Source organism: Monodelphis domestica, chromosome 4 (genome assembly GCF_027887165.1).
Source record: "Monodelphis domestica isolate mMonDom1 chromosome 4, mMonDom1.pri, whole genome shotgun sequence".
Lineage (NCBI taxonomy): Eukaryota > Metazoa > Chordata > Mammalia > Didelphimorphia > Didelphidae > Monodelphis > Monodelphis domestica.
In genome coordinates, this window is record NC_077230.1 from 340,995,041 (window position 1) to 341,011,314 (window position 16,274).

At 41.0% G+C, this 16,274-nt stretch overlaps 1 protein-coding gene across 2 annotated transcripts in view; it reads right to left on the reverse strand.

The window, feature by feature from the left end:
• ACER3 (alkaline ceramidase 3) overlaps positions 1-16,274 on the reverse strand; it is a 208,853-nt gene that overhangs the window by 15,469 nt on the left and 177,110 nt on the right. For both annotated transcript variants that reach the window (XM_001377978.4, XM_007490915.3), the window contains exon 7: positions 7,512-7,570. In XM_001377978.4, coding sequence (XP_001378015.1) covers positions 7,512-7,570 — 59 coding nt within the window. The remainder of the gene's footprint in view (positions 1-7,511; positions 7,571-16,274) is intronic.

Genomic DNA, 16,274 nt, shown 5'->3' on the forward strand with positions numbered 1-16,274 from the left:
GCTCTGCTGCCTTCCTTTCATCTCGCCTTTCCTGATCCCCTCCAGCTACTGTGGATCTCATGACATCTCATAGGTTTGTCCTCATTCCTTTTCTGTTCATGGAGAACATCGTTCCACACGTACTTGGTTTGTCTACCCTACTGCAATGTGAATTCCTTGAGAGCGCTGCTCATTCTTGGGACCCCAGCCCTAACCTCAATGCCTGGATGGGCCGTTCACTGACTGCTGAATGCTGCCACCTGGATACCCTACCCAGAGAATATGGAACAGAACCCAAATCTATTCCTCCTCCAAACGGCCCCATTTCTGCAGTCCCCCAGGTGTAACAACACTGGACTTGGCCTTGACTCTCTCTCTTCCCCCATCCCTGGATGGCCGAATCTCGCTGATTCCCTTCACTCACATAGCTTCTTGCCTTCCTGCAGGCCTTCACTGGTCTTCTTGCTAAAAGTTTCTCCCCTCTCCAGGTTCACCAAGTTACCAAACGGATATTTGCAAAATATATATCTGATTATGTCATTACCATATTGAAAAATCTCTAAGTGTTTGCTCATGCTTTAGGATACAATGCAAATCTCTCAGCCAGGCATTTAAAGCTTTGCACAATGGGCCTCGCACCTATCTTTGTTTCTGATTTTCTATTATTCCCTTTCCAGCACAGTTTTTTGCAAACTGACTTTCTGGCTGTTCTTCCTAACTGACAATTTATCTCCTGCTGCGTTGGTTGTGCCTCGAAAGACTGTAGAACATGAGCCATGTGTTGTAGGGATTTAGCATTGCTCTTGCTGAAATAACTACACTGAATTTATATATATGTAACTAAAATAATGATTTATGTTAGGATAAGGGAAGGTGGGGAAGGGAATTGGGATGATCTATCTTAAACCCAAAATCAAATTGCTAATCCCACTATCTAATAATTTCACTACCTACAAATCTAGCTAACTACAACTCACCCTCCTTAGTTAGCATATAAATTTCGGAAAGATGAAGGTCACAGGAACAGGGGCCAAAGGAAGCCTCACTGACAGCTGTCCTCTTGTAATCTTGTGTAGATCTGTTGGTGAACCTCTCAGCGTCAGCAGGATTCCCAGGGATAGACTGGATCATGAGGAAAAGCCACAGGATAGAGAATTGGCTGGCTCTCTGGGCCCACCCTAGGAGGACTAGACTTTTACTCAGCTCCTGGCTGCTTAACTGTTAACTCCCTGAGAAGAAACTGTCTGTGTTCTTCAAAGTTCCTGAATCTTCCTCTTCTGCCTGCAAGATTTCTGTTCCTGCTTTTTCAGCATTGCTCTTGCTAAATCCCTATAACACATGACCTAGATAGAATTTCCCTTTGCCTCTTGGAATCACTTGGTTCCTTCAATACCTAGCTATAGAGTCACTCCTCTAGGAAGCCTCCGCTTACCCTAGCAGATCACACTCTTTCTTCTCTTTGAAATGCTTTGCATCATATCTTGTATTTACTCAATTTTGTGGAGAATGTAAGTCCTTGAGGGCAGGGACTATCTTTGCCTTTTGTTTCGGTGATCCCTCTACCTTGGGTGCTTCATAAGTGTCTGTGGTTGAAGGACTGTAATATCTTGAAAAAAATCAACTTCCTAAGTGGGGGGTGGTTGGGGGAGGTTTTGTTGGACTGATAAGGGTCCAGGGCTTTTAGTAGAACTCCAGTTCAATATAAGTCAACAGTTATATAGCAACAAAAAAGGCAATGCAATCTCCTGCTACACATTAAGAGAAGTGTGTTATCCAAGTCTAGAGAGTTCCTACTGCATTATGTCCTCCTCAGACTAAATGTGGAATGCTGCGTCTCATTCAGGCAGGAAGGATGTTGATGAGCTGGAAAAGGTTTATAGTGTCTACGTGGAATCTAGAGGTCCCAGGACTTGTAGCTTGGAGGGATTTGGTGATCCCCAGTTTATTTAGTTTGGAGGTAGAAACCCCAGGTTTGACCTTGTCACATGAGAATTCCTCCCTGAGGGAAAGTCCGACTTCACTGATGTTGGACTTTAAAATTTTTCGCAGCCTGTTAGACTGGCAAGCTGAAGGTCCTGAGTTTGATCCTCAGAAGGAGGGTGTGATATATGGGGAGAGGCTTCTGGAGGCTAGAAGAGTCACTAAACATCTTAAAGTCTATTGTTAGTCTGAGATCAGTGAAGTAGGACTTTCCCTCAGGGAGGAATTCTCATGTGACAAGGTCAAACCTGGGGTTTCTACCTCCAAACTAAATAAACTGGGGATCACCAAATCCCTCCAAGCTACAAGTCCGGGGACCTTTAGATTCTAGTTGACAACAGCAAGCCAACTGAGATATGAGGAGCCCAAAATTCACATCAAATGAAGAGAAAAAGAAAGTGGAAAGAAATTACTGGAGATATTTAGAAATTGAAGGAAGATAGGGATAACCTTGATCAAATATTTAAAAGGCTATATCACATGGAAGAGGGATTAAACCTATTTATTTGGCCCCAGATGGCAAAACAATGACCAACTGGTGAAAATTTCAAAGAGGCAAATTCAAGTTGATTTAAGAAAAACCTTAACCACTAAGATCTTTCTCAAAGTGGGATGGCTGGTCTTTGGAGGTGGCAATTTCCCCTCACCAGAGATCTTGAAATGGAGACTGGATGATCATTTATTAGGCATAATGTAAAGGGGATTTTTTTTTCCAGGTATGAGTTAGACTAGATGGCTTCTAAGGACCCTTCCAACTTTAAGGGAAATGAGATTTTCTAACAATAAAAATATATATTTATAAAAATCTGTATTAAAAATTGTCTTCATTTGTACCCTACTGTCTGTTGCCTCCCTTCCAAGTATAATATTTTTGGTTCTGGGTGTATTTATCTATAAACTACTAACTTAAAGCTCCTTGAGAGTAGCAACTTCTCTTCCTTCTCACCTCCCCCTCTCCCTTTCTTTCTTCCCCTTAATTTCTGACTTAGAATCAATACTGTGCCCTGTTCCAAGGCAGGAGAGTGATAAGGACTAGGCAATGGGGATTAAGTGACTTACTCAGGGCCACACTGCTAGGAAGTATCTGATGTCAAATTTGAACCCAGGATATCCAGTCTCTAGGTCTGGTTCTCAATCCACTGACCCACCTAGCTACTCCCTACATTGTTTCAATTTAATTTAACAAGTATATATTAAAGGTCTAAAATGGGAGTGGCCCTGTGGTTGGTGTAGGAGCTAGATAGTTGTGACAGATTTTGCTTTCAAAGAATTTAAAATATAACGGGAAAAAGTGCAAATACACCAATAACTATAATAGAGGTGAGATGAATTTGGGGAGTCTAGCTCAGGGGATATGAGAAATTTGAGGAGGGAAAGATTACCATCAATTGGGGTAGGAAGAAGGGTTAGGGATGGCTTCTAGGGGGCACATCCCTAAAGGAAGGGAAGGGTTTCAACTCATGGAGAAAAAAGGTGGAAGGGAGAGTCCATTCCAGGAATAATGGATGACACTGAGTCAAAACATATAAAAAGAAAGCTGGATGAGAACAAAGGCTAGAAGAATGAGAAAACAGTGTAAGTTACCTTCATCTTTACATCCCATACAGAACTTAGGACGAGGGTCTCATACATAGCAGGCTCAAATATTTGTTGAAAAAATATGTGTGTATGTATGAACTCTTGGATTTCATAAAGTAAAATGCTATTTCAAGATCAAATTACAAATTTGAAATTTGGGTAAAGCATTGCCTAAATGGTGTAATATGAAAAAGTGATGAAAATCAGGTGTTTACTTAAAGCAATGGAAAACAAGTAATTAGTAATTTTAAAAGGTCAGAAGAGTTAGCATAATAGCTATTGTTCATATAGTGCTTTAAGGTTTTCAAAGGGCTTTTACAAATATGTTAGTTTATCCTCATAGGGATCCTGGGAAGTGGGTGCTATTATTATCCCATTTTACAGATTAGGACATTGAGACAGTCAGCAGGAAGGGACTTGCCCAGGGTCACAAAGCTTGTAAATGTTTGAGTACTAGAGAATAAGGGGTACAATATTTATTAAACTACATAGTTTTTCCTCTGATAAAAATTTAATCTTACCACTATTACAGAATTTACCCTACTCTTGGACTATGTGGCACCCTCATTGATTCTAATTTCATTTCTCTGACAGCTCATGACTTTATGAAAGGGAAGGTTCTAGGGCCACCTCTCAGGACTGTTTGATGTCAAGTCCTCATCATTTGTAGGAAATGTCCTGACCTCTGTACATCAGTGTTCCCAGGGATGCACAAAATACTTCTCATGGTTTGGGACTCTGAATATTCTTTCCTCAAATGCCATAACTCTGGGGTAGGGAAGATGGGGTTTTCAATCCTGCTCCCTTCCACCACCCATTCCTCGTTGTTCCAACTATATCTTTAGAATGGGGGAGAAAAATGTCTAGGACATCAGACCAACCCAAACACTGGGCTGGATCTTAAAGATCATAGTGCAAGCCCCTGTGAGAACAGGTTGGAGCAGACAGACATATGTTCTAGGAGTCAGAAAATCTAGGTTTGTTTTCTAACTCTATCCCTCTTTAGACATGTGATCTTGGGCAGGTCACTTGCTTTCTCATCTGTAAAATGGGGGTAGTAATTCCTTGAATTCCTACCACTGTAAACCAAAAATGGAAGCTATTGTTATTTGATAGAGAAGAAAACTGAGATAGGCCCAGGAAAGGGGATGACTTTTACTCTGAGTCACACTGAGAAAGGAGTGGAATTAGAAGGAGAAGCTATATCTCCTCATTTCTTAGTCAATGCTTTTTCTTTGAAAAAAAATTAAAAATCTTTTATGGATATATTTTGTTTTTATATCACATATAATAAAGAATATTTTTAAAGGAAAATATCTATAGACCCAATCAATACATGGAAAAGGTATAAAAATATAGGCCACATTCCACCTGGAAAGGAGTTGGGGAGGTGCTGTGTCATGTCTTCTTTGGAGCCATGCTTCTTCAAGCCATGTCAACAAGCATTTAGCAAGTGCTCTATCCACTTAGCCACCAGCTACCTAGAGCCTTGTTAGGTCAGAAGCTCGACTTGCAGAAACTAAAGAAGCCCGGGAGGAAAGGAACTGGGAGCACCAACTGTAGATGGCTTTCTCAAGGAGCTGGACCACAAAGGATACAAGAGATCTAGGGTCTTAGGTATCAGCAATAGATGGATCGATTGAGGGTTTTTTTGTGGATCAGAGAGACACCAGCATGTTTGAAGGCACTAGGGAAGCAGCCAGTAGACAGGGAGAGACTGAAGATAGGGGGGAGGAGGGAAAAGAGAAGATGGGATGAGATCCCTTGTGCAGGTAGTGGGTTTGCTGTGGTAAGGAGAAGGGTCACCTCTTTGTGTAAGACAGGGATGAAGGACAGGATGGAGAGGGAGGCATTTCTGTGATGTGAGATGAGAAGATGAGCCTTAGCTCTTACAATTTCCCAATATCCTCTTTCACTTATCTGCTGGTAGTTCTTTCCATCCTCTTTCTATTAAACCAAGCTGCAAATCCATAGCGAGTTTACACAATTACTATGCCAAAATTTTCCAGATTTTCTAGGATTTGAAAAGATTTATGCAGAATACAAAAACAAACACTGGCTTCTTAAAAATTCCCCTCCTCTCTTCCAAGCCTTGACAATCTTCACATTGAGAGCATCACCAAGAACAGTGACATGCCGGGCTCAGGCCAGAACCTCGCACCATCCAGGTAAGTGGGGGGTGGTGGTGTTATCAAGGGCAGTCATTATGCATACACACACACAATTCATTTTGAGTCTTGCCTTCATGTTTATTTGTTAGGATTTCTTTGAATTCATGAAAGTCATCTCAGAGATCCCATCATATTAGTTTTGGCTTCCGTTAGACCTCACATAGGCACACTATAATCCTTTTCCCAACACATCTTTTCTTGGGAGTCCCAGGCAAGGATAGTTGGCATGTGTCGACAGCCAGGAACAAGCACTGGGTGGCACTTTGATGAGGATGGCTTGCGAATGCACCGGGGTAAGAGATTCATAGATTTCAAATTGGAAGGAACCTTATTAAACCATCAAGTCCAAGCCCTTTGTTTTAGAGATGAAGAAACTGAGGGTCAGAGAGATTATGTGCCTAGGGTTCTGCAGCTGGAGCTAGAGATGGGGTCTAAACTCAGTTCCTTCTACCTCCAGGCCCAGTGTTCTACTGTACTACAAGTCCTCTTTTTCAGTCATCAAACATTTATTAGGAGCCTACTATGTGCCCTGTATGGTGCTAAGCTCTGGGGCTACAAAGTCAAGCTTGCATTCTAATGGGAAAGCAATGGACCAACAGCTTTGTGCATACAAGATAGAAACAGAGGAAACTGGAGGTACTTTCAGAGGAGAGGCAGGAGAAGTGGGTGTCTGAGTGTGGGAGGGTAGGGAAATTGAAAAAGCCTCTTGCAGAAGAGAGGATTTGAGATAAGTCTTTTTTTTTCCTTTTTAAGCTTTTACCTTCTGTCTTAGAATGGATACTAAGTATTGGTTCCAAGGCAGAAGAGTGGCAAGGGCCAGGCAATGGGGTTTAAGTGACGTGTCCAGCTAGGAAGTATTTGAGGTCTGATTCGAACCCAGGACCTTCCATCTCTGGGCATGCCTCTCAATCCACTGAGCTACCTAGCTGCCCCTTAAGCTAAATCTTGAAGGAAGCCAGGGAAACCAAGAGGCAGAGATAAGAGGGAGAGCTTTCTGGGCATGCTTAAGTGCTAGTGCCTTTGCTCCAAGATGACCTTTAATTTGCTTTGTGGCTATCTTGCATGACCATAGTTGTTTGCTCGGTGCCTTTTCCAGTGGAATGTGAGATCTCTGAGAGCAGAAGCTGTTTTAGTCTTTCTCTGTGTCTGCAGCAATTGGGCTCAGTATCTGGCACATAGTAAGTGCTTAATAAATGTTTGCTGACTCAACTTGAAATGGAGTGTCATCTGTGAAGAAGCCGGTGTCACTGGGTCATTTGGAAGGAAGAGGCCCGGTTGTGAAGGGCTTTAAAGGCCAAACAGAGGATTTTCTATTTGATCCCCAGAGGTGACTGGGAGCTGGGAGTCTCATGGTCTGAACACTCACTCTAGGAATCTCACTTTGGCAGCTGAGTGAAGAAGGAGGCCAGAAAATTCTGAAAGGATACTGGAATTGTAGTTAGAAGACCAAGGTTTGAGCCAGCCCTGTCTCTCATTAGCTGTGGGCCTGTGGGCACGTCATTGTCCACTCTGAGACTTTCCTCATCTAGGAAAAGAAAGGTCCGTTTCTAACTACCACACTCTATATTCTAAGGCTCCTGGAGTTTCCACAGTCCATATTCAAAGGTTGCAGGTGGGCAGGGACACAGCAGGCACAGCTGTCAAACAAATGCTTTTCTTAGCGCTATTGTAGGCCCCAGGCACAATTCAGGATGTTTATCATTGATTTAAAAAGAAAATTATTAAAAAGCAGTCTCATATACAAGATTATATGCAATTGTTGCCCTATAGTCATCTTCCTAGTGTTAATGTTGTAAGACTCACCATGTAACAATATAAATAGACCGCAGTACTAGAGCAAAAACCAATAGTCCATACATGACCTGGAAGAGAAAGAGAAAATGCAATGTTACAAACTTTAACAGTTTTTGGAATGAAAATATTTTCTTCTCCCAAGAAAAAACTTGTTGGATTTGAACTTGTTTTATCTCCTCTATTATTAAAAATCTAGCAAGGGGGCAGCTGGTTAGCTCAGTGGATTGAGAACCAGACCTAGAGACGGGAGGTCCTAGGCCTCAGACACTTTCCAGCTGTGTGACCCTGGGCAAGTCACTTAACCCCCACTGCCTAGCCCTTACCACTCTTCTGCCTTGGAGCTAATACACAGTATTGATTCCAAGACGGAAGGTAAGGGTTTTTTTTTTTTTAAACAAAAATCTAGCCAAAATGAAACAATTTTTCCTTCCCCAGAATCCTAAAAAAAATGTACATTTACCCCCCTGACCCCTTGATCCATTAGTTAGTTAATAAACGTAAGTGCCTCTTATATGCCAAACACTATGCTAGGCACCAGAAATTGTATTATGTGACTGCATAGCAAGAACTAATATTAGAAGTTTTATGTTAGTTAGAGGACATTCATCTGCAATTTAAAGCAGTTAGACTTTGTTAAATATTTGCTTAAAGGTGAAAGAAGGACAGAAGTCTGGTGCATTAGAATGAGACTTGGACTAGGGGCCAGTCGTGGGTCGAGTTTTGGCTCCGCTAACTTATTCTAAGTGACCTTGTATTAATCCCTTTCTTGTTTGTAAAGGGTGGTTGCTGGGCCATGTTCCCATCGGGGTCTTTTCTAGCTCTATGATTCTGTGATTGTGAGTTCATAACTTTCACTCCATCTCTGAGCACTGGAAAGTGAATGAGTTTGAGTCAATTCCATACTTAAGGGCACTTTTATGGTATGAGATGAAGAATAAAGGGGGATGCAGATTCAAAAAACTGCAGAATGTTAGAGCTGGAAGGGACCTTACGGTGCACCATAGAGCAATTCAGTATTTGTTATCTCCTATCTTTTCTACTACTGGCCATCACGATTAAAATTCTCTGGAGACTGCGTATTAATTTATATTGATTTATTAGTAAAAGTTGGGCTGTGCCTACCTAATCTGATTGGGCAGATTTGACCTCCGCCTGGGTAAGAGCCCAGTCTTTTGGACACCAGGAGTCATGCAGGACAAGGGGCCAGCTTCTTCCAGGGTGCCAGGGCGCCAGCCACAAGACTGCTGGCGTCCTCCCATGGTACACATGCACCCAGTCAAAGGGTAGGGCTGATACCAACCAAAATGGGTTTTCAAAAGGAAAGCGAGGTATAATTTATATTAAATTATATGAGGTCCAGGAGGGATGGGGGGCAGTGATTATCCAGGGTCACTCAGCAATTCACCGGTGCTGCCAGGTCCAGGCCCCAGATCTCCTGGGGCCATTCTAGGACTTCTCCCATGATGCAAGGCCACCTCCTATAGAGGTCAAGAAGAGGCCAGTCTTCCGGGGCACTGTTAAAGCTGAATTGTGTTCTTTTCTCTGACCTCCTCAGTCACATCCCCCTCAAGCTTCCTCGTCTCTGCACAGTATGCCTTAAGGTCCATATAGTTTATTGCTACCTACGTTATTCTCACTTTATCCTCACAAGCACCCGAGAGACAAGAGTTCTTCCTGTGGTCTGGATCTGATTTTATCTGGTGCAGGGAGCTCCCCATGAGGAATTTTCTCTACCAATGAAGGTCAGCACTTTCTTGGCAAATTATATCTCCATTTTACAGATGATAAAACTGGCCCAGAAAGGACTTAACTCTCCCAGTCACAGTTTTTCACAATGGAGGTTTGAGCTGAATGCTTGGCTCTTCCCGTTCTAAGTGCTTTTTCACTATCTAGCACGGCATTGCCTCCCCAGAACAAAAAGGTCCAGGCCCTTCCCACTTGTGTAGCATCACAGAGCAGAGTTTGAATGCGTTTCAGAGGTCACCTAGTCAAAGCCTTTCATTTTACACAGGAGGAAACTGAGGCTGGAGTGTAAGTTATTTGCTCAACATCACCCAGATGTTAAGTGTGTGGCAAGTTTTGAACCCCTGTCCTCTGACTCCAGATCTAGCTCTCTGTGTACCTGACAACCTCTGAGGCAATCCAGGTATTTCCATTTTTTTTTAAACAACAAAAACATCAGAGTTCAACCTAAAAGGGACAATGGCAGGTTTAGGAGACTCGGACTTCACTCAGTATACCTTCCTCATTTTACAGAGGAAATTGAGACTGAGAGAGGGGAAATGACCTTCTTGAGGGCATAGGGCAAGACAGTGTTCCTCATCTACTATTCTTTCTACCACAACAACGCACCGTCTCCTCCAAGATTACTAAACTCCTTGGCAGCCAGACTGATGATGCCTATGTTTGTGTGCTGGCACACCATGAGTGCAGTTCATACACTATTTTTATAGTGATTGGAGCTCAGGAAAGGAAAAACATTTGAAAATAAAAATATGTCAAAATCCAGTTTTCCAATCAGATTTTGTTTTCATTTGCCACACCTTAAAAATTTCCAACTAAAGAGCCAAGAAACCATATGAAAGGACTGTAATTTGTTCCTAATAGCACACTCACTTGTATTACTATGGTGTTCTGAAGTTGACACAGTACTTTCCTCACAAGACCCTTGTGAAGTAGATATTTAACGCATCATTATTTCCATTTTACAGATGAGGGAACTGGCATATCTACATTCACAGAGCTAGTAAGGAGGAGAGATGGGCCTTTGCCCCATGTTTGGGGATTAAAACACAGTGCTCTTTCTATAGCTGCCTTCCTACATTCAAAAAACATTTCCCCACATCTGTTGATTCATGTTGCTTTTTGGCCCTATTTAATCTTTAGTTCTAACAGATTGTAAATGTATCTTCTGACAAACTTTCATTATAAACAAACTTTAACACCATAAAACCATTTGTGTCAAGGATAGAGCACAGAGAAGACCAGGTTTCAGGTCCTGGTTCTGCCGCTTACTACTCAGGTGACCTTAGACAAGTCTTTATTGGATTAGATCAACTCTCAAATCCTTTCCAGCTCTAAATCTGCGATCTTTGCCCTGATGACTTCATTGGTATACTGTGAGGGGATCCTATGAGAGGACAGCCGTTAAAATGCTTTGAAATGTGGAAAAAGCAACCGTCACCAGTTGTGGAATTTCACCTGTCTAAAGGAACACGATGCAACACTGGTTCATATTTTGATAAGATCTTAAGCTTTGCAAAGTACTTCCTGTAGAACTATCTATTGGTACCATACACAATCATCCCTTAGTGTATCTGTTTTGCTAGTGGGTTTTTATATACAGGCTTTCCCCTGACCAGCCCATCTTCTGTTTCATTAATGTTTCTTTTTTTTGAAAGAGATCTACTTATTAAATAGTTTGTAACTTAATGGGGTAAAGGGAAAGGATAAATATACAACTACGATACAAAAGTGTGATACATACAGAAGAGAAGTTCTAGGTTCTATTAAGCCAAGCTTTTTTAATTATTGCTAGCACGTGCACACGTGCATACACACACAATAGTCATATAGCATTTTAAGGTTTACAAAGCTCTTTTACAAATATCGCATTTCATTTTCCCAACAATTCTGGGAGGTAGGTGCTATTATTATCCCCATTTTACAGATAGGAAAAATAAGTGACCTTCCATGAGGCAAATACCTGTCAGGCAGAATTCAAGCTCAAGTCTTTCTGAGGTCAAGTCCCTCACTCTACTCACTGAACCATCTAGCTATTTATAGAGGTTGCCTGGGAGGAAGTTTGCCTAAAGCTATACAAAGTGTTGATAGCAGTGAAACTAGATTCCTTTTTTCCCAGTCTTAGGCTCTTTCTATTATATCACATGACCTTTTCTCTCACTTAGCTTTTTTTGGGGGGGGGGAGTGAGGGGAGGACAAATCCTCATTTGAGTTGGCGCCAATCTTGTGTCCCCCCCCACCCCACCCCCGCCAAACCCAGCTGGGGATCGTCAACTATAGGCCTTAACATTTACATAGGTTAGATTACAAAGAATTTTCCTATTCTTTATCTCATAATAGATGATATAGCATCACTTTTCTGGGAGTCAGAGGAAGAAAAGAAGGAAACCAGCATTTATTACACATATACTGTGTGCCTTTAAGTGCTTTACAAATATTAATTTCATTTGAGACTCAGAACAGCCCTGAAAGGTAGATACTATTATTATCCCCTGTAAAAATAGACTCGAACTCTGGACTTCAATCCCCACAATTCCTTGGTCCACTTCCCCAAAATGCTTTGTAATCTCACAGAATTCTGAGGTGGGCCAAGATGGAGAAGGGATTTAACCTGATTGCAAAGGCTTTTGTCTTTTTTTTGGACTTCCGTTTTGGAGCAGACGTGGCTCTTCCATGATGTGAGATGATCTTGTCTAGGCCACTCTGGCCTAGGCACGTGTTTCTTATCCTGTATTTTCCTTAATCCTTAAATCTTTGATAAACCTCATAAAAATATAATACTCCTTGCAGAGAGAAACTAATTTCTACCTGCCTCAGTCTCCCCTAAATTTTAATCTTTACGGTTGGTATAACCACTTCGGGAAAATGAAATATCTCAATCTTCTGATTCTTTTCTGATCTTTAGTTCATCTTTAATAGCTAGTGCCTAGAAAATTTTTTGATCCACTCGTTTCTGGCTGAAGTTTTTTTTTTTTTTAACCCTCGCAAAGCTGCTGCTCGTTCCAGCCATTAGCTCCCAGCCCTGCCTGCCTGCCGCCGCCATCAGCTTTGGACTGCCCACCCCGGCTGCCCTCTCTGCTCGGCCCTGCTTGTCTGCGCTCCGGCTCTGGCCCTGGCCCTGCCCACCCCAGTGGTCTTTCTCTCGCTCACCTGGCCCACCTGATTCAACCAAGATTGCAATCACCTGGTGACTTGCATGGCCAACAAACCCAGATCCTTGGCTGGTAACAAAAGGGGGGGGTGCATTGGCTCCACGTAGACTAGGGCAGGAGGAGGGATCATAGCAGGGGAGAGAGAAAGGGAGAGAGAATAAACAGACTTGTAAGCAATGGGCTATTTAACAGGATACCTTTTGACTGTTCTGGTAATTTCACTGATTTCACCTGCGTGCCAGAAGAAAGATTCAGCCCAAAGATTCAACTTTGAAGGGGCAAATGGGTGGCTCAGGGAACTGATAGCCTGGCCTAAAGACATGCGGTCCTGGGTTAAAATCTGGCCTCAGATACTCCCCAGCTGTGGGGTGCTGGACAGGTCCCTTAACCCCCATTGCCTAGCCCTTACCACTCTGCCTTCAGACAACAGACATTTAAATGGATAATTAAAAACAAACAAAAAACCCAAAGAACTTTAAAGACTGGAGGTTCAAAGGCATTTCAGACTCCAAGGGTTTATAAAAAAAACTCTGTATTTCTATTGCATTTTTTGTTTAAGGTTTAACTTTGTGATTTTAAATTTATATGTTACTGGATTCAATATTATTCTGTTACACTGAATCATTTTAATGTACTGAGTTTTGCAATTCTGTTATATTCTGTTGCTTTCCCCCCATGTATTGAACAAATATTATTGAATAAGTCCATATGTGAAAAAAGTTTTTCTATTTTTGACTTTGTAAATTGTCACATAGAGGATAGATGGACTTCAGACCTGGTTATAATTGTATAACAACCTTTGGAAAATTTTATGTGCTAAATATCTCAACTGATTTTAAGGGTTTTTTAAATATGATTTTTGTAATTTTTTTAAACAATCTCTGGTCAATTTTGCCTGCCCCTACCATGAGGTAAGGCCCATTCTAGTAGCTGAAGTGAAATACATTTTATAACTCCCAACCTTCCTGCATTTCTAAATATGTGAATGGAAGTTGGGGCAGTTAATCTCAGGGCATTTGCACCCCTAAAAAGCCTCCAAAAAGGAGCACCCCTTTATTTATACTCTTCAGCTCATTACTTTACTTGCACCAGAATGATATATAGAATTCTTGATTATGTTCATAACCCAAGATGAGTTTTACTTTGTTTAAAAATATGTTTAAATACCAAGGTTGAAAGAATTGCTACGTTTGTAAAAATTGTGACAAATATCCATCAATTCATAGGTTTAAAAAATGCCATACAGCAACTTATGTGAAATATGAAAGTGTGTTTGTTTGCTATTGTAATTAATTGGGCTACTGAGAATTTTGGGGATATTGATACTACATATTTGTACTATTCTTTAAAAATGAAAAACATACCTTGCTCAATTCATCTGCCTCATACTTACAGTGGAGCATGGCCAGATATTAAGAGGAAATGGATCTCATTTTTGGTATTTGTATTTGTATTTGGTATTTGTAGTCTATATTTTCTTAGCTGACACAGAGTGTCAATGATTATAATCTATATTTTTGAATTTTAAAAGCTCTTTTTTATTATATTTTTCTTGCATGTGCAATATACTTTTTCAGGTTTTTTTATTTAATTTTTTTCTCTCCTTTTTATATTTAAAGCACATGTCACTAACATTAAGGTTTTGATTTTTCAGTACTACAAGTTTAAGATACATTTGCCAATACATATCCCAAAAAAGCTTGTGACTATAAAAATGATGCCACTAATTATTTTAAAAAATTATGGGACTTTGCTTAATGATTCTGTCTGATTCCAGGACAAGATATACACACAAGAGCCATTGCACAGGGCCAAAGAAAACCCAATCCAGGATGGATTGATGCACTTCTAGGCCAATACAAAGGTCTTGAACCTAGTGTGAAGACTCAAGGTTACTGTTTAACATGTATTGACATAGGCTTTCCTTGTGTCCACACTCACTCTGAAAATACTCACAGACGAGTATCCCCAAAACCTTGGCTCATATAATCTGGTCCCCTTTTCTGCCTCTCATAGTGTGGTACCTTTCTGTAGTCCTGGCTGCTGACTGGGTAAATGCATCATTGCTTAGATCATTTTGATTGGCCCCTGATTCAAGGACCTGTTACAGATTTATTTTTCTTTTCACTTGGAATTTTTACACATAAGACTTTGCTAGTCTATATTTTCATCCAGAGTTTTTTCTTTTTTTTCTTTTGACTTTTCTAATATCTTTTTAATTTCTCTTACCAATTGGTTCATATACCTCATATCTCAGCCATGCATCCCTAAGTGATCCTGTATTTGTCAATCACCCTCTTAACGGGGAATGTAAAAAATATCATTATTTAAATTGCAAAGTTTAAATTCCTTTTGAGAAGAATTTTAGGTAAAGAAGATGCTACCTCTCTGAATCCAGAACTGAACTGTTGGAGAAGACACCATGAAGAAGCCTCCAGGCCAGCCAGCTGCACAAAAATTGAACTTTGGGTGTAGTTGATTGAACATTTATTTGTATGTATACTTTCATGCCAAAGGGGACTGCCCCCTAACTGGCTTTTTGTCAACGTGTTCAGCAATTATTGGTTTTATTCGTTTTTTTTTCTCTTATCCTCACATTACTGTAATCTTTAAATTGATTATGTTTTTATGATCCTTTGGGGAAGTCCTACTTCCCCAGAGGATCAAACGGGGGGAATGTAAAAATAGACTCGAACTCTGGACTTCAATCCCCACAATTCCTTGGTCCACTTCCCCAAAATGCTTTGTAATCTCACAGAATTCTGAGGTGGGCCAAGATCGAGAAGGGATTTAACCTGATTGCAAAGGCTTTTGTCTTTTTTTTTTTGGGACTTCCGTTTTGGAGCAGACGCGGCTCTTCCATGATGTGAGATTATCTTGTCTAGGCCACTCTGGCCTAGGCACGTGTTTCTTATCCTGTATTTTCCTTAATCCTTAAATCTTTAATAAACCTCATAAAAATATAATACTCCTTGCAGAGAGAAACTAATTTCTACCTGCCTCAGTCTTCCCTAAATTTTAATCTTTACACCCCATTTTGTAGTTGAGGAATAGAAGTTAAGTGACTTGCTTCAGGCTAAATAGTTGGGAACTGTCTGAGGCTAAATTGAACCTAGGTCTTCCTGACTCCAGGCCCAGAGCTCTGTGTACCGTGGTGCCACCTCGCTGCTCAAGGCCCAAGTCCTGAGTGCCACTAACTCTGACCTTGGCAAAAAAAAGAGGGGGTTAATCTAGATGGCTTTGAAGAACCCTCTCAATTCTAACCTGCTGTTGTCAAAGGGCTTTTTCCATTCTAACATTCTCCATTCTCAGAGCCCTCTTTCAGCTTTAACGTGTTCTAAGGGCCTTTGCGACTGACATTTGTAACTGATTCTATACTAACTATACTGGGTATTTTTGGATTCATGGATAATTTCAAACTTTCAACATAATGAAGGCCATTTGATTTGGAACAATTTTAATTTTGGGGCTGGTGAGTAAACAGGATGTCCAAGGTAGTTTTGGAATGCCTTCAACATTTAAAATAATTCGCATGACATACAATGATGCCCTTAAGAGAACTCATATCTGCTCATGGTGGCTGAGAAGGCCCATATCCTCTCTATTAATTCTCTTGAATTAATCTATCCTTCTTATTTTATGGGGATGTCAAAGAGCTTTCACTTACATTAAATTCATAGATGAAGAAACTGAGCTTTGGGAGGGAAGTGATTCACCTCCCTAAAGTCAAGAAGCACATTCATGACAGAAATAGGCCTAACCTTTGAAGCTCCACTGGGCTGTACTGGCTCACTTAAGGAAATGTGAAGAAGTTTAAAGGAAGAAACAGAAGGCATCTCCAAAGGGAATGTGGAGAGTAGCCTTCCTGGCTGTTTAT